This window comes from Leishmania infantum, chromosome 3, assembly GCF_000002875.2.
Source record: "Leishmania infantum JPCM5 genome chromosome 3".
Taxonomy (NCBI): Eukaryota; Euglenozoa; class Kinetoplastea; order Trypanosomatida; family Trypanosomatidae; genus Leishmania; species Leishmania infantum.
Window position 1 is genome coordinate 330230 of NC_009388.2, and position 21746 is coordinate 351975.

Genomic DNA, 21746 nt, shown 5'->3' on the forward strand with positions numbered 1-21746 from the left:
TGATGAGACACTAATGGATCGCTGACGCTGAGGGCACACGCCCAAATGCAAGATAAGACCGTTATTCTTTGCTCAACCTCTGATGCGCTCTCCGCGACTGGTGCTGCTGCCGTGCGACTCTGTAGGTGTGCGTGCGTGCGTATGTGTATGTGTGTGTGGGTGCTGACGGGCATTTGAGATGTGGCAGCCGACGGTGCATCCCGTGGAGGCTGCTGAGTAGTGCTGAGCCCACTGCTATGGGTGTTTCACTCATGACATATTACGTTAAGTATACAGATTTTGCTCTTCTATATGCCGATTTGCCGACCCTGCGACACCGTTGTAACGCTCTGCGGTGCGCGAGAGCCAACGGAGAGCAATCAAGAGCCGCCATCTTGCGATTTGCTAGCCGGCTATGCTGCGGAAGCGACCCGCCGCCACGCACAGGTCGTTACACGCTTGTCGTGCGCACCTTCGATGTGTAATAGCTTTGGGATCACCTGAGTCTCATACGTCTTTGGTGCTTTCTGTTTCTCTCACTCACGATCATCACCCTACCTTTCCATCGCCGACGCACCAACGCTGTAGTGTACACTTGCATCCATCCCGCCGCCGAAGCCGTTCAGTTAGCTCATCGCACCTCCCTCTCTAGCCCGCTTCAGCTTTTTCCAGTGCCACACCTCCGCAGCTACCGTTTCAGCAACCATGGAGACGGCGAAACTGAGCGTGGAGGCGAGCACAAGGTACCTGATGGCGCTCGGGTATCGTGTGTCTGCGCCGCTCAACGCCGACGGCTCGAGCACTGCCAACGTTGGAGAGACAGAGCACTCGCTGTGCAGGGGCTTCACCGGGGCCTACTCACTTGGCCTGCATGTCGGCGCGCTGTTCCTGATTCTCTTCGTGTCGCTCCTCGGCACTGCGATTCCGATTCTCGGCAAGTGCATCCCTTCTCTCGTGAGATACCCGTATGTGTTCTCCGTGGCGAAGTCCGCTGCAACGGGCGTGCTGCTGTCTGTGTCGACGATTCACCTGATCTTCGAGGGCGCCGAGGCTTTCTCGGAGGATTGCATCCCCGCCGTGCTGAAGAGTTACGGGCCGCTGTACTTCTTGCTTGCCCTGATTGCTGTGCTGCTGATGCAGGCGCTGGACATGCAGCTGGCGGACATCGCTGAGCGCTGGATGAAGGCCAAGCTGAAGAGAGAGGCAGAGGCGGCCAAGGCGGAAAGCAAGGGCGACGGCGAGTGCTGCGGGCTCTCCCCTGATGTGGACGCCGGCGTCACCTCGGGCCTAGCACCGGCGGATGGGCCTTTGACCGATGAACGTAAGAGCACGAGTTTGAAGAGCGGTGCACAGACGACGGTGCCCGTCGCTGCGTTGGATGATTGTGAGGTGCCGCTGGTGGCGCTGTCGCCGGAGCACCCGGTGCAACACCATCACTGCGATGAGCCCGCTGCTCACGGGCACCAACATCTGTCAGTGGCGCCACCACGGGACATGGGTTACCTCCGCTGCGTGATCTCCGCCGTGTGCATGGAGTTCGGTGTGACGCTGCACAGCGTGTTTGTGGGCCTGGATGTCGGGCTCAAGAAAGACAGTGAGCTGAAGCCGCTGCTTGTGGCGCTTGTGTTCCACCAGCTGTTCGAGGGCATGGCGGTTGGGTCGCGTCTCGTGGACGCCAAGTTTTCGGCCACCCTGGATGTTGTTCTTGCCCTTGTGTTCTCCCTCAGCGCGCCAGCTGGCATGGCAGCGGCCGCGATTGCCGTGTCCGTGTCGCCGTCTGCGATGTCCGGCAGCGGCTTCGCCACTGTTGTTGCTGTACTGGACACGCTGTGCGGCGGCATCCTGCTGTACCTCGCCTTCACGCTGCTGCTTGGTGACTTTGTGGCGGATGTGAAGCACTACTGCTGCGATGGGCAGGGGCACCGCACGGTGAAGAAGATCATGCTGTTTGTGTCTCTGTGGGTGGGTATGGGGCTGATGGCGCTTGTGGGCAACTGGCTGTAGGCGCCGCTGCCCGTCGGATCAGAGTATCGCTGTGTGCCTGCTGTTTTCTTCAGCCTCTCTTTACCCGTGCCGCTGGCAGCCTCATCACCTGCGCGGGAACGCTTACCGCCACGCGCCTGGCGGCCCTTCTCCGTGGTCCCTGCAGGGGCGGCAGCCGCAGCGTCAGCCGGCAGACGCTTCGTCTTCCGCACCACGCCGCTCTTGTGGAGGGTGTTGCGGTGCTTAAGCCAGTTCTTGGCGAAGCACTCCTGAGTGCAGAAGAAGCCGCAATCCGCTGTTGCCTCTGCTTGACACAGCGGGCACTGGAAGGCCGTTGTGGTCTGCGTGCTGCATCCCTGGCAGGCAACCTGCCGCGGTGCCGCTGTATCGGTCATGATGGTCGATGGGAATGGCTAGTGGGCGGTCGAAGTCGTCGAGGCGTAGAAAAGGGATGGGGAGAGGCCAGAGGTGGGATATGACTCGGGAGACGACGGCAAGGATGCATGAGCCCTGCATCGGACACAGCACCGCGCTCATGGCGGGTATGTGGAGGGAAGGCAGAGGCGGCGAACAGCGAAGGGCGTGGTGGTGGTGGCGAGGGCACACCGCATGCTCCACTGTCCTTTGGTCGCCAGGGCGCCGACTATATGTGGCTATGTTTCGTCATCATCCCTGTGCCGTCGTTGTTGTTGTTAAGGGGAATTCGGTGAGTGACTGGATGGTGGATGGCGTGACAGAGCTGTCGAGCAGAGAGGCATCGTGGGATGCGCGGCGTGGCATGCTTCCACGTTTCTCGATCTTAAAACAGAGTGCGCACCGACAGGGCGCCCACACACAGATGGACTGCGCAGAGAGAGAGAGGTGTGCGTGTGGTCGCGCGAGCCGTACATTCACAGACAGACAGAAAGGCGCGCGCCAGCGTGCATACATGCGTATGTCAGCGTCGGCGAGAGCGCGCGGAGAGCGTCTGACCCCTTCTCTGCTCTGTCTCTCTCTCTCTCCACGCGTGATGGCGGTACAGGGTCTCTAGAGGATGGAAAACGAGCGAAACGAAGAAGCCGGCCAACGCACAGGCGGGGCGGGGCGATGCGGCTGCGGAGGCACATACACACACACATGAAAGCAAGCACCACATGGTGAATGCCCCCCCCCCCCAGCGCAGCAAGAAGGGCGAAGCCGTCAGTGGCGCTGGCGCGCCCGCACGTGCGATGATGATGTAGAGCAAACGCGGCGAGCGGGCTCAGGCAATGCTGACGACACGCGTCGGTGCGGCAGCGCTGGAAGGCACGCGCCGATCTTGCCGGGGGATGTGGTCACCGCTGCTGCGGGTAGCGTTGCCACCACCACTGCTCCGCCCGCTGTGAAGCATGCCGTGTCTGGATGGGCCCCACAGGCTCGCTGGCGCTGGCGGAGCTGGTGTGTTGCGCCAACTGGAGGCAACGACGGAGGGCACAACAGCCGTCGATGGCGACGCTGGTGACGACAACGACGGCGGCGTGCGAGACAAAAGGTGGGAGCAGGGGGTGGGCACAGGAGGGACCCGGTAGCCGGCTGGGAGTACACGGCCTCCATCGCCGCCGTGATGCCCGCTAGCTGCTTCCGACGCACTCTGATGACACTGCTGACGTGGCGGCGGGTCTGGCGGGGACGCAGGAGACCAGGCAGGGGTCCGTAGTGCGCCATGGCACGGCTGCTGTTGCTGTTGGCGGCGTCGTGCCATCGCGCGATGACGTCCGGCGCGACTCACTGCTGCCGCCGTCCGCAGCGCGAAGGCGTCGTCGTCGTCGAAGTAGCAACCTTCAGACTCTGCCGATGCGTCTGTCAGCACCTCGTCCTCGCCCCACGTTGCCGCTGTAGTTGCGATGAGGGCGGATCCAGAGCTGGTGCTCGACCCCCTTCGCAATGATGCGACGCGTGTGCTGCTGCCACCGCGACCTACACGGGCTGTGGGCGACGGCGGCGCTCGACGCGCTTGCGACGGTGACGGTGCTCGCCATAGCTGCCGTAGCTCGTGCTGGATTTCACGCTCACGCACGGCGGTGCAGCGCGCGGAGATGAAAGCGGCGCTCGGCGTCGAGGGCGGCTGCACCAACGCGTCGGCCGAGGAGGGCACTGCTGGTGCGCAGCCACGGGGTGACCGATCTCTGTACTTGTAGAAGACGTCCACGTAGTTATACGGGATGAGGTGCTGGCGCCGCGCATGACGATCCTCGGCCAGCTGGCGCGACGACCCCTTCATCGGCCTCGCGGAAGCGGCGGGGGCAGGACAGGGGAGGTGCGTGTGCTGCGGTGCCCGCAGCAGCTCCGCCACAGTTGTTGGCAAGTGCACGACGCCGCCCGTTCGATCCGCCTGGGAGAAGGCGTCGGCTAGCGTTGCCGGTGCAGGACGTGTGCGTGGCGGCGTTGTTGTGACAACCACATGCACGCCGCCGTGTGCGTAACGCGGCGATGACATCCAAACGCCGGGGCCACACTCCAGTGGTAGTCGCGTGATGAGGAGCGGCGCTTGCGGTGCGCTGACGTGCTGCACTGTATGGTCCTCCGCATGTCCCCAGCGACGCCGAGAGCAACTGCTCTGATCCCGATTCACGTGGGTGGCGGCGCTGCCGTTCCTGATCGGGGTCGCAGATGATGTATGCAATGCACGCTGACCGCCACCATCGACGGCGGCGGCGCCGCTGCCTCTGACGCAGCGCACCAGCTGCTGTTCCTGCACATACTTGGTCCACACAGCTGTCGGGGCTGCGTACGCCTGCGGAGGGCGCGCACGAGTTGGACTTTGACTGAGGCGGGCGCCGGAGCTCATGGGCGACACGGTGACATCTGCCGCCGGCGACGTCCGCGTCGAGCGCATCTCCGTGATCACCTCGAGCACGAGTGGCGCCGTGGATGCCGAGGGCACGTGTGACGGCTCTAAGGCTGAGAGTGCGCGGCGGCGTTGGGCTGGGGACACTTCGCGCGCTGACGTCTGCAGCGTTGGCTTGTAGACGGACGCAGGTGCACCGGTACCGCTGCCATTGCACAAGCCAAGCGCCGCCTCCTCGCCGCTGATGTCTTCGCGGGAGTGCTCCCATGGAGCTCGGCGATCGGGGTGTGTCTCGAACGCGGCCCGGCGTGCTGGCCGACTGTGCCGCGTCCGCTGCGGGTCGTACGCGTACACATCCCCATCCGCGTACGGCCGGGACGAACTCGACGAGGACGTCGACGGCGAGGAGGCCGAGACGGCGGTAGCTACGGGTAGTGGCGAAGACGATTGAGACTCACGCTGCGGGGTGTACTTGCGCATTAGCGCAGCGTAGCCGCGGCGAGGGGAGTCGGTAAGGGAGCAGGGGATCGTGTGGCGATTGATGAAGGGCGGACCGCGAGTGGTTGAGGCGTGAAGCGAGTGCGACGTTGCACGTGGCTGGTGTGATGCATCGACCACATCGCCAACGCTGATCACCTTATACTGCTGCCGGCTTAGGGAAGGCCTCGACAGTGTGTTGCTGCTCTGTGCCGCACCGCCGTCAAGGTTCCCAGCCGACACCGCGGCCGAGTTGTCCTGGTCTTGTGGCCACGCTGGTGCTGCGCTGCCTTTCTCGACGGTAACCTCAGTCTGGCGCGAAGCCTTGTGCTTCTCCCGCACCGCCGCCTCAGCGCAGCGCAGCGCGTGCAGCAGCACGCTCACCTCAGCCGGATTGACACGCTCGCGCTCCTGCACGAGCTGCTGCTCCTCTTCCGACGGCAGCACCGTCGTCGGCGACCTACGGCCATCAGACGTCGTGTTGCCGCTCGCGTTGGTGGCAACGCCCTGCTGCTTCACCTGTGGAGCGCTACCACCGCTGTCACCGACGGCCGCCTGCCCGCTGCTCGCTGTTGTGGTGGTGATGGCACTTGCCGTATTCGCTGTGGTGGTAACCGTCAGCGCCGTCATGTTGGTTACGTGCGGCGAAGGCGAAGAGGTCGACGTGTGCTGCTGTTGCGGGTGCGGTGGCTGCTGCTGCGATGAGGATGGATGACGCTTGCCTGCTTTGGACCGCATCGAGAGAGAGGAGGCGGAGTTCGAAGTTGGATCCCACTCAAAGAAGTCTGGTGCGCCGTCTGCCACCAGAGTCGCAAAACCATTCGCTGTCGCCGCCCCTGTAGTGGCTGCTGCCGTCGCCGACCTCATTGGCTTCTCTGCTGCGTCGAAAACCACAACATCGCTGCCAACGCTAAGGTCGTTCACCTCCTCCACGAGCTCCCAGTCGCTGCCGTCGTCGACGTCCTCTCCTGCCGGCGCGTCGATTTCCAAAGCCGCCGCAGGCCTTGCGCACTCGTGGCCCGCCGCTGCGCTGCTGCCGCTCTTGACGCTTGTCGCCGAAAGACGCACCTTCTCGTGCAAGCTCTGCGGTGTCGCGTCCTCCCGTTGCTGCTGCAGTTGACGTTGATGCTGACGCGCAGCATCTAGCACGACGGTACCACTCGCCGACTCTAGCAGCACCGTCATCTCGCGGATCGCCTCCACCCGAAGCTCCTCGCGTGCCTGCACCTCGTCGAACAAGACGTCATCGATGGCATCGCGTAGGGTCACGTTCATGGAGGCCTGCAGTAGCTCGCGCTGGCGCAGTCGCGCCGCCAGGCCACGCAGGTGCAGCTCTCGCAGCCGCTGCCGCCCCAGCTGCTCCGCCTTCTCGATCAACTCGCGCCGTTCATTGTCTTCCATCGTGCGACACAGCGCCAACTCGCGGCCAATGATCAGCATCTCCAATACGCCGGCTGCAGGCGAGTTCTCCAGCGAGCGCACCTGCTGACCTTCGAGCCGCTCCGTCGCCATCAGCCGCTGGCGCGCCAGCGCTTCTTGCGCCACGACGCCGTACGGATTCAGTGCATCTGCGCCACACCGGCACAACCGCAGGAGAATCGTGCGTGCGCTGGCCTCTGCGCCCTCGACAACTTCGCGTCGTAGCAGCTCGTCAGTAAACAGCGCTGCGCCGACGATGCCGAGCGACAGGCTGCCGGATAGTCCACGCATGCGTAGAAGTCGCTCCACCTCCTCGCGACTCGTCGGTGGCGGCGGCAGTGGAGGCACCCAGGCCCGCCGCGGCGCCGCCGCCCCGTCACTGGCGACGCTGCTGCTGGCGCCAGTACCGGTGCCTGTCCGGCTACCCGTTGCAGCCGCCGCCGCGACTGCCGACGGGTGGGCCGGCAACAGCGAGAGCATGCTGAAGTCAAAGGCCTTCTCCTGCAGTACCGCCTCTCTGTCTTGCAGCATATCGAGCATGACCGTCCTCCGGCCCTCCCGCTCGAGCTCCATCAGCTCGTGGAGGGGTGCGTCCGCGATAAGGCGGCGGTGCGCAAGCACGAGTGTTTCAACGACGTCCGCTGCGGGCGGACTTGGCGGAGGCGCTGCTGCTGACGACGATGCATGTTGCGGCACAAGCTGACCGTCTCTGCCCTCGAACCGGACTGGGCCGCGTGGCTGCCCTGCCCTGCACTTCTCCCATGCGCTGTCCTCCTCGTCGTTCATGACGTCCACATCCGCCAACAAGTCACGCGCGACAGGGCGGCGTTGGAAGGGGGAAGCCACTGACCACGACTGCTGCTGCTCACCGCCGCTCAGGTGGTGACGGTGGCCGCGCTGAATACGGTCACAGGGAGAGGGCTGCGGGGGCCAGCGCCACATGCTGGTTGTGTGAGCGGCCGAGGGCGGTGCGTCACGCGCTCGCAGCGCAGCATGGGCACCGTAGCCACCGTCGATCATCGCTGCCGGCACTGCAGGAAGGACTGTGCACTGCGTCGGTGGTGACACAAGCACGTGATCTGATGGGGAGGAGCGAGCCACCACACATGTCGCAGGCACCGTCCCGCCCGCTGCGCGCGGGATTGGCGTTCTGTGCTGCTTTTCCCGCACACCCTCCACGACTACCTCTTCGCCATCAGTGGCTGCATCAGCCAGCTGGTTCTGCGGTGCGTTTTCGAAGTCGTTCGCCGCAGAGAAGTCCTCACTTTCGTCTATCGGCTGCCGCGCGCGCGTCGCGTTCGCCACAACATCCGCAGCGGCGGCAGCAACGACGTCTTCTAAAGCGCCTGTGCGCGGCATCACAGAATCTACGTCGTCGTCGTCTGCACGGCCGCCGCGGGCAGCCGGAGACTCAGGGGCAGCCAGGGCCGAGGGAGCCTTCCCCACCTCGTCCTCCAGCATCTCCACTGGGGAGTGCGCGGCGGCAGCGGCGGTGACAGTGCGCTCGGCTGCTCCCTTCTCCACGCGGACCCTCGGACGGGAAGACGGCGAGAACGATGTCGGCGAGGATGCTGCGCGAGCGTCCGCTGTCACCACGGCCGGCGACGCGGTGAGCACCATCGCAATGTGCCCGACTCCATCCTCCCGACTGCCTTCGACAACCTCGTCGATTCCATCGCGGGCGGTGATGCACGTGTCGGCCACGGCGATGTCCTCACGCCTTGCATGTTGTTGCTGCTGCTGCACCAGTTCCGCCACTGCTGCTGTTGCCGTCGCGTCGTTGACATCATCGTCGCGGTGTTGCACAGCCGAGAGCTCACGTGGGAGGGAGCGGGCGACAGACGATCGACTCGCATCCACCGGCACAATCGCCGGGCGATCCTCATCGCTGCCCACCGACGACGGAGGCACCTCCGATGTCTCTGCTCCGGTAGGCTGCAGCACGTAAAGCTGCGCTTGCTGCTCCGCCTCTGCCGTCGCCGATGGCTGGCCTGGAACGTCCAACAGCCACGCCTCAGCCTCGCTCCCCGACAGGCTGCGCACGTCGCTGGAGCCTTCGCGGTTGTCACCGTTGCCGTTGCCGCCGGCCTCGTCATCCAAGTGTGCCCCCACGAGCTGCTCGCGGCCGGTGCTAAAGGGCGCAGCCGATGCTGGCGCTGCTGATGCAGAGGAGAGATAGGAGCCTCTTATCGGGCCGGACTGCGAGTGCGGGGTGGTATAGGCTGCGTGCTCTGCAAACTGCCACGGGGCAGGTACGGCCGGTTCGGTCTCCACCCAACACTCGGCACGCGCGGACGGTAGTGTGGTTGCGGTGGCGCTCGAGAAGTCGATGCCGCTCCTCTCCATCGACGACCGCACATGCGAGACAGACCGCGTCGACGATGCCGAGACCTCTTCCCTTACCGCCGTTGTGAAGAGGTGCACGGACAGCATCGCTTCCTCTTCGGCCGCTTCTGCAGCTTCGTGGCCCGCCCAGGATGGCATCACTGCCGAGGAGACCCCCTCTTGTGGTTGGTGGACCTCGGCAGGGCTGATGTGGGCGCTTGCGCCGCGGTGTGTAGTGCCCTCCGTCAGCTGCACGAGCAGCTTCCTCTCATCACCACTGACAGGCGCGGCTGGCATTGGGACGCTATGAGTGGCGTCATCGGCTGGCACGACCACGATGAAGGCGCGCTCCTCCGTGTTCCCCGAGACGGAGCGCTGACGCGAGGAGGAGAGGGTCGACAGGGTCGTTGGAATGAAAGTTGAGGCGCCCATCGCCAGCTGGCGCAGCTCCACCAATGGCGGCGAGGGCTGCAGTCCGATTTTGCTACCGTCGCGGCCTTGGTGTTGCTGCGGCTGAGGCTGGTAGGGGTCGCGCATGTCGTCATCGTCTTCATGGTGACGCTTCATGGCGCTCGTCTCCGCAGTTGCCGCAGGCGTGAGGGAGGCGGATGCTGAGGAGGCCGGGGTACGCACCCCGTCCGTCACTACCAGCTGTAGCGGCTCTGACCCCACCGATGCCCGCGCACTCTCCGCTGCGTAGGGCGACACCAATACCGCAGGGGACGCTAAAGGCAGTGGCGGAGCTCGGCATTCAGTGCCCCTCACCGGCGGTGTGGCGTCGGCGGCGGCGGCGCTGCTGCTACCGACGGGGGCGAGGGGAGGCGAAAAGGCATGCGCTAGGCTGCTTGCCGGGTGATGCCGTGGGGTCGCTGTCTCTGTGCCCTCGGTGCAGGGGACGGGTGCAACTCTGTCTTGGTGGCCCCTTTCAGTTGCCATGCTGCCGCTGGGGCTCACTGGAACCTTGACGTAGAGTCGCTGCGGGTGGCCACATGAGCGCACCTCTGTGTTGTACAGCTGCAGCTCATGTGGCGCGACGAGCTCTGCGATGCCGTGCGCCGCGTCCGGCGGCGGTGGCGGTAGTGAGTCATCCATCAGCCGACGAGCTCCTGACAGCGCTGGATGGTTGACGAGGCTGCTTGAGCGATGCAGCGGGAGTGGCGGCGGCAGCGAGGCGGATGCAGAAATGACAGCCGACGGCGAGCGTGACGCGGGTGGTGGCGGGGAGCGCAGGTGCAGCGGCTTGCACGCCGTTGCCGCCTCACTCTCTGCGCGGAAAGAGCGAGGCGAGTCGGCGTCCGGCGCCTTCGATGAGGGTGGCAAGTTCATGTCTGTTTTCGGCGTACGGGAAGCGGTGGTGGTGGTGTGTGTGGGGGGGGAGGGAGGGCTGCACGGGCGTCTGTATTCGTGTTGCTCGATCGCTCACAGCCACTGCAGCGTGGCGCGTGGCCCTGCAGCCCGGCCTGCAGCAATGGACGCCTTTAGGCAGGGGCAGAGGCACAGATGGCGGTGTGCCAGATGGAGGACGCGCAGAGAGATGGGGATGGCCACGCTAAATTCATAGCAACGGGGGCCAGCAGACACACACACACACACAGACACAGACACAGAGGCTGATGAGCCCGCTGCTGGTGGGTGGTGTTGGATGTGACACCGCGGTTGTGGCGGTAGTCGCTGACTTCGATTCTTTGTCATGCGCAGATGCGCGATACGGACTCAGAGGGGAAGGAGAGGCGGAGGAGGGGAGGGGGAAGGGGGGGAGCGGCAGTGAGTCGTTGTCGGGATCATCATGGCACTCGCGGTGACGGACCGCGGCACACGCGCGTAGGCACTTCGTCGTGTGCATACACATGTGCGTTCGCTTCATTGAGGTGGTGAGTGGAAGAGGCTCGATCCCTATGTGCGACCCTGCAAAGACCGACCGGCGGACGGACGCAGAGACATATGCCGCAGCAGACGCGCACATGCCCCCCTCCCCCGCTCTCTCCACGAGGAGGTCGGTGAGATGTGTCGCTATAAATGTCGGTGGCCAGGTCCTGGATGGTGTTACGTCGCAGCGACCAGCAAGGTGGGGTGGGGGTGGGCAGAGCTGGAGGCAGGAGTCATGCTCAGATGGCTGGGCCTGTGCACTGCTGTGCCGACGCGTGTCTCTACGACCGCATCGCACCACGCAGACGGTGCTGGTGGTGGTGATGGTGGGGGGGGGGGGCTGTAGCAGGGCCGAGCGGCGCTTGCGTTTTGCTCTGCGGCAAACAAAAACCGACGCGTGGAGGAGAGAAAGCCGAAGTGTGCCCTCACACTTCTGAATAGGCCCGGAAAGCGAGAGGGAAGGGGCGACTGTGGAGCGCGTGCTCAGATGCCGAGCGCTGCCGCGTCAGCTGCCTCGTACACGCGTCGCAGCATGTGGACAAGGCGACGATCCTGCAGGCTGCCAGGAACCACGAGCAGCTCCAGCCGACGAAGGAAGGCGAGAAGCCCCGCGAGACCGAGGAAACTCTTTTCGATGGCCTTTCCACCCGCGTCCACGGCGGCGACCTTCTCCCTGTAGCTCGCACTATCCCGGTTGCCTTCAACAGGTATGCGAAGCAGCTCGCATAGAATCTCCAGCACAGTGTGAGGTAGCGTGCGCTGCAGAATCGCCTGCGTGGCGGCGGCCGCGCCCTTGTGCTCAGACGCCACCGTCGACATTGCTGCGTCATTCTCACTGCGGTCGGCATCTCCACGAGTGTGTGAGTAAGGCAGCAACATGAGGTTCGCCAAGCACTCGCCCAGCACCTCCCGCAGCCGCGTCTGCGACGCCGGCTCGCCGTCGTGCTGCAGCGCCCGCCACCCGGTGCGGTGCACCCGCGCACCAAACAAGGTTGTTATGTGGTGTCGCCGCTGCCAGCTGCTCGGCATCAGCACGAGTGTGTCTTCTCCCTCGGTACACAGGGGGTCCCCTGACGACGACGACGCCGACGACCGCGGCACCACGCAGTCGAAGAGGTGCTGGAGGTACCCCAGCCATAGCCGCAGCAGCCCGCGTGGCTGACAGGCATAGCCGAAGACGCAGCTGTGCACCGTCGTCACGAGAGCGCGGAAGGCGGTGATGTCCTCCGAAGTGCAGAAGGTGACGGTGCGGCCAACGAACTCGCCCACCTCGTCCTCACGCGCCATGCGATGCTGCTCCTCCAGCGCAGCGCGGAGGCCGTGGAGGGCGCGGCCGCAGCTGCGGTAGGCACCGACCACCATCAGCAGCCCGCACGGCGCTGAGGCGAGAGAGGCGGAGGCGAGGCGGCCGTGGCGGGCGAGAGCCGCAGCGAAGCGCGCGTCCATGGCGTCCTCAGAAAGGCAGGGCAGTGCTGTTAACGTGGGGTTGTGCGCGTCAGCGGCAGCGAAGGCCGACGCCGCTTCGTCTCCGCGGTGCGCGAGGAGCGGGTTGTCTCGGCGGCACTGCGCGTCGATCTGCGCCGTCTCTCTGGCCAGGGCTGCTGCACCTCCGCCGCTCCGCGCAGCTAGGGAGCCCACCTCAGCGAGGCCAGAGAAGTCCCACGGCGAGGCCACGGCAGTCGCCGAGGATGCTGGCGGCGCTGACGTGCTCGCAAGCTCGGCAGCACCGAACCACGCCGCCATCTCCGTCACCGTCGCCGCCCCGTTAGCCGATAGCCGCCCTTGGTGCCGCGTGCAGTGACGCAGACACAGGGCTGTGTGCCGCTGCACCGTGACATAGACCTCTTCCAAGTTCCACGGGAGCGAGGCGAGGCCGCTGGCAAGGAGCAACAGAATATCCTCGGCGACAGCGGTGTCTGCCCACACCGGCGACGCCTCTGTCGCTATGTATGGTAGAGAGCGGTCTGCGCTACCCCGCTCGACTTCACCGTCGTGCTGCCTACTCCCTAAGAGAGTCATGAGCGGCAGGAGGTAAGACGCGAGCAGCGCCTCATCCTCGCGCGCCACGCGACCTCGCCGCTCCAGCTGCAGCAGCACACCATGCGTCAGCAGCATCCACAAGCGCGTGTCACGACGCAGGAGGCACACAAGCGGCTGCTGGGGGGGCGGTGGCGTCGTCTTTGTGGCTGAGCGGGAAGCTGCGGCTCGGGACGGAGAGGAACCGGCGGAGCTTCCGTCTGGCGGGCCCATCAGGAGATGGTAGAGCCGCCGCACAGAGAGGGTGAAGAGTCGCTGCCGTTCGGGGCGGAGAATAAAGAAACAGCTCTGGTCGTACACGGCGTAGAAGTCTGCGGCGATGTCACACAACGCCGCCGTCCATGTGTCGTTGCTAGCACTGCTGCTGCTCGCCGCAAACTCCCCCGCAGGGCTGTGCACGAGGGCGGCAAGAAAACGTGCCGTAGCAGCGCCATCATCCGCGTCGTTTCTGCCACGGACGTCGTCGCTGGCACCCCCGCTGCCGTCACACGTTTTCGACACTGGCGCGGTCGCGGTGATCGGTGCTGCAGTGCTGCTTGACAGCGGCAGCAGCGACGGAGAAGTGGCGCGGCGCCGCCCATGCGTCAACGCCTGTTCCATGCAGTGGAAGGCATCCGTCATTACAGCGGACAGATGCCGCCCACGACGCTGCCAGTGGCGATGGAACTGCGCGGAAAACGACCCGGCTGCCACCTCGGCTGAGCCGCTCGCTCCAAGGGTGTCGCCGGCCTGCTCTGTGCCAGTGGTGCTCATCCACGACGCCTCCTCAGGTACCTGCACTCGCAGCAGCGTCGGGTACAGCTGCCACAGGTACACACCGGCCTGGGTGTGCAGCCCTGACTTTCTCTGATGCGGGCCCATGGCGGCGGCGGGTGCATGTTCTAGAGATGCAGCCAAGCACTGAGAAAATGCATCCTGCAGCGCGACCACGTTGTGCGCCACCGTCTGCAGAGCGGAGGGGACCGTGAAGGTGGAGCTGTGCAGGCCGCCGCTGCGGAGGGCGAGAGCAGCCTCTCCGTACACACGTAGCGTGTCGCGCAGCTCTGCAGTGAAGGCACGAACGGTGCCCTCCAGGAGCCGTCTGTACAAGAGTTCAGTGGCGCATGCTCCGACCGGCGCGTGTTCGTCGGCGCGCTTTTCGCTCAGTGCTGCCATCAGCGTCGTCTCTACCGAGGCGAGCAGCGTGGAGCACCACAGCCAGTGCGTCTCGGATAGCGCGTGCTGCTTCACGTCTGCCGCGAGCCGCAGTCGACGCCAGTGCGCCTGCTGCGCCGCCGCCAGCCGACGCACGCCCGCCTTCTCCAGGTCTTCCTCTTCCAAAGCACGCGCCAGCACTTCGCTTGTGTAGAGGTCCGCGCCGTAGTAGCCGTGGAGGACGTACCAGCACCGCCACACCAGGTGCGCCTGCCGTTGCGCCGCCGAGCTCACAGCAGCACGCAGGGCCGCGAATGACTCCACAGCGGTGATGCGCGGGACGCCACTGCGCGGCGCGCTGCGTCGCGGTGGCGGCTCAACTCGGATGCGCTTCTCAGCAGGCGCCTTCTCCTCTGCATTATCCTCTGCCATCACACTACTGCTGCTGCTGCTGTCGCAGTCGGCGCGCGTCTCGTGACCCCCGCAGCGGTATACCACCTGAGCTGCGCGCTGAACGTCTGCCTCCGTCAGCGAACTCGCCCACTCTGCCCATGCAGCTCTCGCGCGGCCGAGCAGTCGTATGATGAGGCAGGCGAGGATGGCGTAGCCGCCTTGGCCGAGCACCATGAAGGACTGCGCTGCCTTGGCAAGGGCGCCAGTGAAATACAGCATCTCCCCGGTGTGCTGCCGCTGCTGATCGCGCATCGCCGCCTGGCGTCCGTTTAGTGCCTTCAGCGTCGCTGACGCGTCAGATGGCGGCGCTGCTGCTGCGGCAGCCACCAGCTGGACGAGGTCGTCCGACCACGACTGCTCCTTACGCAGTGCCTCGCGCACGCTGGCTTTGCCAAGAGCACCGAGCAGCTCGTGCATGGTGACGGAGCCGTCACGCTCAAGGACCGTCGTGGCGGACCGCGACGACGAGGATGACGGTATTGGTGCCGTCGTGGTTGTTGCCGCGGCGCCTACAGCAGGAGGGGCAGCAGCGCGCTGCTGTGTCCACTGCGTGTACATAGGGACAAGCAGGTAGCGCAGCCACAGCAGCGGGGCATCCTGCACGAGGTGCTCGGCGAGGGTCGTGACAGGCGCCTCTCCAGTTGACGCCAGTTGCAGCTGTGGTGGAGGGTAGTCGTGGTGGAGCGGCAGGCGGAGCTGCAGCGCCTCGAGCGCCTGCTGCATCATGAACGTCCAGCTCGGTGACGGCACCGGCACCGGCGCGTTGCTACTACTCACAACAGCACTCGCCGCCGCTTCTACCCTCTCTGCTTCACTGTGGCGACTCGGCGGTGGGTGGGGCAGATGGGCGCCCTGGCCGCTCAGCTGAGGCTCGACGAAACTCTCACCGTGCGTCCCCTCGATTTCTTCGCGCCCGAGTGCCGTCGCGGCCGCTGTCTCGACGTTGGCGACGCCTGTCGCGCTACTGCCACCGGGCTCGACCGCCACCGCCGCTTCATCAGTGCTTCCATCCTCTTCGTCGTCTTCGACGTCGCCCAAGCGCACCCACTGCTGCACCATCCACGACGGGTAGTCGCCGCCCCAGAGCATCGCCGTTGTCTCTGTAATGAATCGCGCGTGTGGCCCTTCGTGCAGCGTGTCCGCAACTGCCACAGGCGACGTCGATGCCGACGACGGTGCACATGACGATAATGCTGCTGCAGTGGCCATCGACACGGATGACTCGATGGCGGCCCATAGCAGCGGCAGCTCCGAAAGCTCCGCGTCTTCCACGGCTGCGTGTGATCCAGTGGTGGCGACACGCTGGAGGCGGGACAGAAGGCTCGTCGCTGCTGCCGTTGCCGTGGCAGCAGGGTCGCCTGCCGCGCCGGGCTCAGCGCTGGAGGAGGGCAGAGGGCGCTCGCGTGGTGGCGAGGAGGAGACGTGTGATCGGCTGCTCTTCATGACGGCACTCCACCCCTTCTTCACTGTGTCGGTGGGAGAGTGAGCACTGTGTTTCTTCGTGCTTCGGACACGCCTGCGGTCTCTCTCCTGGCCAGACGGCGTTAGATGAGCGCACACGTGCAACGATCGCTCGCAGCTGCGGATACGCTTGCAACCGGTGTGTATCGGGTGTTGGAAGAGACGGAGAAACGGAGAAGAGGGAGTCCATTCCGAATGAGTAGCATGAGTGCACCCCACGGTGGCGTGCGTGTGCGTGACGCATATTTTGCTGGCGGAGGCGGCTGACCGGAAAACTCACCGCCGCCGCCTTCAACCAGCTCTTTCTCTTTCGTCGCTATGCCCGCTGCCTCCCGCCTCACCAGACACGCGCGTGGCGGCCAGACAAGACGCCGCGCGGGCAGTGCGGCATCGAGCGCCAAGGGGACAACGGGGGGGGGAGGGTGCCGAGGAGAGGTGATGGTATGAGAAGGGGGCGGCGCAGAGGCGGACAGGGGCGGTCACCCATGCTCTGGATGAGCAGACGAGCCGCCACCTCCAGTCACGGTGTGCCGTGTCTTCTTGTGCGCGTATGCTTGTTCGCTGATGCGCGAGTTTCTATGACTGCGTAGAGTTGTCTCCAGGCGTGATCACATGCATCTGGAGCCTGTAATGCACATCTGTGTGTCGCCGGACTCTGAGGGGAGTCGGCGCTACGACAGCTGCAGCGCTAGACGCTACGCAGGCTCTCTTTCAACTGATCCACGTACTGCTGCAGTAGCTTTTCGCGGCCGTCGCCGACGAGCAGCGCCACGTATCGCAGGCACGTCTTCGCGTCTCCCATGAGGTGTACCTGCCGCAGCACGTCGGAGCGCTCCGCCACCTCGCGCGCCCAAGCCCGCTCGTCGGCCTCCGTGTTTCCGCCACGACGGGCGACAACTTGCATGCTGCGATCCGTCTGACCTTCGAGCTCAGCCTTGCTGAAGCCGTAGTAGACGACCACGTCCATCGGCACATATGTGTCCTGCAACATGCCGCTGTCCTGGATGATCTGCACGCACCGGCGCCGCTCCTGTAGGTACGTCGGTGGCAGCTCACGGCTCGACTCGGGCACGGGCATGCGTTTCTGCCGCTGCGCCTCAAGGAGGTCGACGATGGTCTGCAACGCGTCTTGCAGCGCATCTGTGTCGTCGTGGAGCTGCTGCACCCACCCCCTCACGCGCGCACGCTGAGCGTCGTCGATGTGCACCGGTCGCAAGGAAGGGCTTCTCGCACCCGCAGACGATGCCACCAACGGTGCAGCGGCGCCGCTCTCCGCCCCTCTGCCACCAACGCTGCTACTGCGTGCAGCGCTCGATGCGACTGCAGCGGCGGAGGTCGACCTCGACTGACTCGACGGCTTCGACGCGGACGCATTCCTGCGCGAAGGCATGCGCTGATAGCGCTGCCGCTGTCCTTTCTGCGTTTCACCACCGACACCGGGTGAGGGGCTTCTCTGGCTGCGGCTCCGTGGGTAGATAGCCGTCACATCCACCTCGGCCGGCTCTCTGTAGTCCTGCGGTGTGGGGTAGCGGTGCGCTTGTGCGGTAGGGCTCGGATGCCTCCGAATCGATTTCGGTGGCATTCGCAGGTGAGCAGAGTGCGGCGGATCGTTCACACGGTAGGGCTGGGCATCATCGTGGATGATGGATGCGGTGGTGTTCAACGACGCTACTACCCGCGCTTGTGGATCCTTGGAGATGGGCGAGCACTCAATCTCCGCATCTTCCTGGGCACGCGGCTGACGCTGATCCGCGACGTGCAGCGCCGCGTAAGAGCCGCTGGCGCCTCGTGCGGCTTCTCCCGAGAAACGCCCTCTTGCGTCGCCTGCGTAGAGTGCCGCCAGCGCAGCGTCATCGCCGTCGCGGTGTGTGCGCCTTGCCGACTGTCCCCGAGTCACCACAGCTCGGCCGTGGTGAACACCACCACCGTTGGAAGCCGGGCTTGGCGCGCGACCAGCACTCGCAGTGCGGCGCTGCAGCGCCTGCTGCTGCTGTTGCGATGGTGGGCCTGCCGAGGCTTCCGCGGCCAGCGACTGCGGTGGCTTCGCTGATGGATCACGTCGCAGCCGCGCTGCGCGTGGCTTGTATCGGCGGAGGAGTTCAGCATCCGTCTTGTCCTGCACGCCGCCCTCCGTCGACGCGCGCTGTCGCTTCTCCGGCGAGGCGGCCGTGTACCCCATCACGTCTGCCATCGGGTTCTCCATCCGCTCCGGGTGTGCCACGCCGCCGTAGGCGTTGCGCTCCACCGAACCATGGCGAGCCATCAGGTTGCTCGCGGTCACACCGGCTGCATCGCTGCTACCACCGCCAGCGTCGGGCAGAGCACTGTGGTTCCCTTGCAGATGTTGTTGTTGCGCTGTCGTCATGCGGCGCACGATGGTGTCCTCGAGGTACTTGCGTGACTCCTCGGCCAGCTGTTTCACAACTGCTCCTCGCAGCAGCCGCCCGTTGGAAGTCAGTCGCCGCTCCCGCACCGCCTGCGCCTGCGCCTCCTTCTCCCTCCGCGTCTGCGCCAGCTGCTGGGCTGCGTGTTGGCTGCGTACAGAGTCGCCGTAGCCCGTCGGAGCCGTCACCCCGCGCGTTAGCATGTGCAGGAGATTCATCGACCGCTCATCCGCAACATCCTCGTCCCCGGCGGCAAACGGTGCCGGCCGACTGCCCTCCCGCCGTCTCGACGACGTGAACGCGACCGACGACATGGTAGAGCCGTCAACAGAGGCGCTGCTACCGGCCTTGGCCGCGTGTGAAAGCAGCGACGGCGATGCACCAGCACCGCTGCCGACACGAAGCGTCTCTGTGCGCGCGTACGGCTGCGTGTTGTTGATCATGTTCGGCTGTCGACCCCAGCTGCGCTGTGCAAGGGCCCTGTCTGCCAGACACGAGTTCGCCATGCGGTGCTCATCGACGACGAGCAGGGTGGGGCAGAGGTTGCGCAACACGGCCATGAAGCCCGGCTTGCCCGACTCCATGATAGGGTTGCCGCGCAGCAGCAGGTGTCGCAGGGCCGAGCACAGCGACAGCATCCGGAGCGACGCCCAGGTGCGTAGCTCGTTGTACGTGAGGTCGAGTGTCTCGAGAAGGACGAGGTGGGCGACGCCCTCGACCGCAGTGATGCCGTTGTGACCCAGGAAGAGATGCGCCACGCTGAGGTTCTTCTCGAGCCCGCTGATGGAGCGCAAACGGTTGCGGCGCGCGTTCAGCACTGTCAACATCTTACACCCCTGCAGCCCGCTCAGCTCCGTCAGGTTGTTGACGCTGACGTCAAGGCGCAGCAGCGTCGCCGGCAGCGCGCAGAGGGCGGTGAGATGATTGCGACTCAGGTTAAGGACCGTTATAGCGTTGTACGTCGTCCCGCCCAGCAGCGCAGACGGCAGCTTCGCGCTCGTTGCTGCATCCACGCTGGCCTCGCCGCCGTGCGAGACGGACCCGTGCAGCTGCTGCTCCGCGGCACTCTTGTAAGCCTCGAGCACATCCCACACAGTTAGAGCACCTCCGAACATGCGTGCCTCACGTAGTGCGCCGTCGCGGGTCATGAGGGCAGAGAGGTCCAGAACGCTATCCAGCACCGGGCTGAGGTTCGCGGTCAAGTCGATCTGATCGTTGCGGTCTACGAAGGGCTCCCGCGATGCAGCGTCCGCCTTGGCTGGGGTAGAGGCCACATGCGCGCCGCCGGTGCGATGGGCAGACGGCTGCCCTTTTGTGGCGGTGGCGGTGGCGGCGGCAAACGGCGAATGACTGCCGCCGGTGCGGGTGCCCTCCTCCGCAGGCCGCCGCTGCGGGTGTGGCCGCTCGGCCGCCGCGGGGGAGCCCGTCGCCGTCGACGGCACCGCCTCGAACTCAACAATGCCATCGCTTGTGGTGGTGCTGCCAGTGCTGACGCCTTTCTTCATGTCCACACTTCTTGTCGGCGTCGACATGTCCCTTGCTGAGGCGGTGGCTGCGGTCGGCGGTACCGTTGCTATCGCTGGTGCGGCGGTGTTGGAGCGGCCAAAAAGCTCCTCACGGCGCTTCTGCAGAGCTTCGGCACTGCCGCTCGCGTAGCTGCGCAGCGATGGCGAGGCGGAGGCGGAGGCTCCGCTGAAAGGCGGGGATAGCTGGGGCAACGGCCCGGAATCCCTGCTTGTCCCAACGGCAAACTGAAATGGCGCCGCGCTCCACTGCTGCGCTGCTGTTCGATGGCGCCGTGACTGGCGATGCGGGTGCCTTCGGCTGCGTTGCCATCGCCGCCGCTGCGTCTGTGATGGCCGCTCGTCTGGCTGTGGCGCTGGCGCTCGGCAAACTCGCGTGGAAAGGGGGTGCAGAGCGAGGAGGACGGGGCGCTGGTCTCGCGCGTCCGACTTCCGCTGTGCGTGGCGCGCGCATCTTCGGCAATCACCACGTCACACGGCACCTCCGCGGCGGCGTGCAGCAGACTCGCCTGCCCCTCCGTCGATAAGGCATTCGCCGACACGTCCAACAGCGTGAGCCGTTGGCACCCCAGCAGGAGAAGCTCGAGATGGCGCACGACACGGTCTGTTAGAGCGCACCGCCGCCAAAGAACCTGCCACTCACTCACGTCGGCGAAGCGTCCTCGCCACGAAGGCCCCTCCATCTTCAGAAGGGACTCGCTAAGCGCCACGACAGGCTTGTCGCCCACCTCGAGGTTGGTCATGTCGATCACCAGCACCGTCGACGGCGACGTCCTTTGCCGATCGCCAGCGCCGCTGCTGCGGTCATCGGCAGAGGTCGCGGGCACGTAGCTGCAGTAGGTGTTCAGCTTCTCTGCCCAGCCCTCCGTGTCGGCGATGCCTTGGCGCCGCAGCTCCGTCGTGAAAAGCGCCTTTAGGCGCTCGGCGAACTCGGCGTGAGCTGACATGCGCACGGGGAGGAAGAGGGGGGGGGCAGTAGAGTGGGGGGAGGGGGAGGGGGAGAACAGCTCCAGAGGGTTGTAATCCGCACGAGTCTCGCGCACACGAGTGGTTGGGCTCTCCTCTATGCGTAAGGCGTGCGAGTCTATGTCTATGCGTATGACGCCGGCTGTGCGTGTGGGGCCGATGCGGCTGTACACGTGCACGTCGATACTTTGAGAGATGCGAAGGAGACGGGGGGGTACAGGCGACATCAGAGGACGGGCAGTGGTGGTGAGCGATGGTGAGAGGAGAGGCCGGGCAGATGCTGCGCAGGACGCCACAAGCGCTCAGTGGGTGCCGCTTCGAGCGTGGCTCTCGATGGTGTTCGCCACCGCCGCCGCTGCGTCGCCTGACACGGCTGCTTACCTCCGGCGAGTACAGGCTAGAGAGCGAAGGTAAACGATTAGGGGGGGGGTGAGAGACACCGGCACGAGGACATGCATCGGCCTACGCGTGCGAGAGAGGGGCGCCGAGGGTTGCTTCCGACGTGCGGCTCTTCCTTCAACGACGCGCACATGGGCCGGTAACCTGCCTACACCCGCGTAGACGGACACGGAGCGTGCCTTCGCCACACGAACAAGACCGCTGCCCGTCGTTCACCAGTCGTTGTGGCCGACGACGGCCCAACTCCACAGGCCCAAGTGCATGCGTTCGCACCTGCGTGATGGCCGACAGCGATGACCATGCCAGTCGAGTAGGGGCTGCTTCTGTGATGGGGAGAACAGAGAAGAGTGAGGGCCACACAAGACCCGTGCACACATGCACGCCCAGATGGAGGCCTCCCAGCTCACGTTATAAGACACAGGCAGACGGATGCCGAACAAATACGAGCAACGAGGGAACAGGCGAAGAGGGAGACATGCATGGACGGGGTGGGGATAGGTAAGGCTTGATAGCTGCTGCCAGTGGGCCACCGCG

At 65.3% G+C, this 21746-nt stretch overlaps 4 protein-coding genes across 4 annotated transcripts; all 4 read right to left on the reverse strand.

Moving 5' to 3' along the window:
• Positions 1 to 1877: 1877 nt before the first annotated feature.
• Positions 1878 to 2357, reverse strand: LINJ_03_0820 (conserved hypothetical protein; the record flags this gene model as incomplete). Its single annotated transcript, XM_003392162.1, has 1 exon — positions 1878 to 2357. The coding sequence occupies one exon, from the start codon at positions 2355 to 2357 to the stop codon at positions 1878 to 1880; it is 480 nt and encodes a 159-aa protein (XP_003392210.1).
• Positions 2358 to 3202: 845 nt separating this feature from the next.
• LINJ_03_0830 (conserved hypothetical protein) lies at positions 3203 to 10315 on the reverse strand (the record flags this gene model as incomplete). Its single annotated transcript, XM_001462776.1, has 1 exon — positions 3203 to 10315. One exon carries the CDS (start codon positions 10313 to 10315, stop codon positions 3203 to 3205), a length of 7113 nt encoding a protein of 2370 aa, XP_001462813.1.
• Positions 10316 to 11338: 1023 nt separating this feature from the next.
• LINJ_03_0840 (conserved hypothetical protein) lies at positions 11339 to 15922 on the reverse strand (the record flags this gene model as incomplete). The annotated part of the gene is made up of 1 exon (XM_001462777.1): positions 11339 to 15922. The coding sequence occupies one exon, from the start codon at positions 15920 to 15922 to the stop codon at positions 11339 to 11341; it is 4584 nt and encodes a 1527-aa protein (XP_001462814.1).
• Positions 15923 to 16628: 706 nt separating this feature from the next.
• Positions 16629 to 19856, reverse strand: LINJ_03_0850 (conserved hypothetical protein; the record flags this gene model as incomplete). Its single annotated transcript, XM_001462778.1, has 1 exon — positions 16629 to 19856. The coding sequence occupies one exon, from the start codon at positions 19854 to 19856 to the stop codon at positions 16629 to 16631; it is 3228 nt and encodes a 1075-aa protein (XP_001462815.1).
• Positions 19857 to 21746: the final 1890 nt, after the last annotated feature.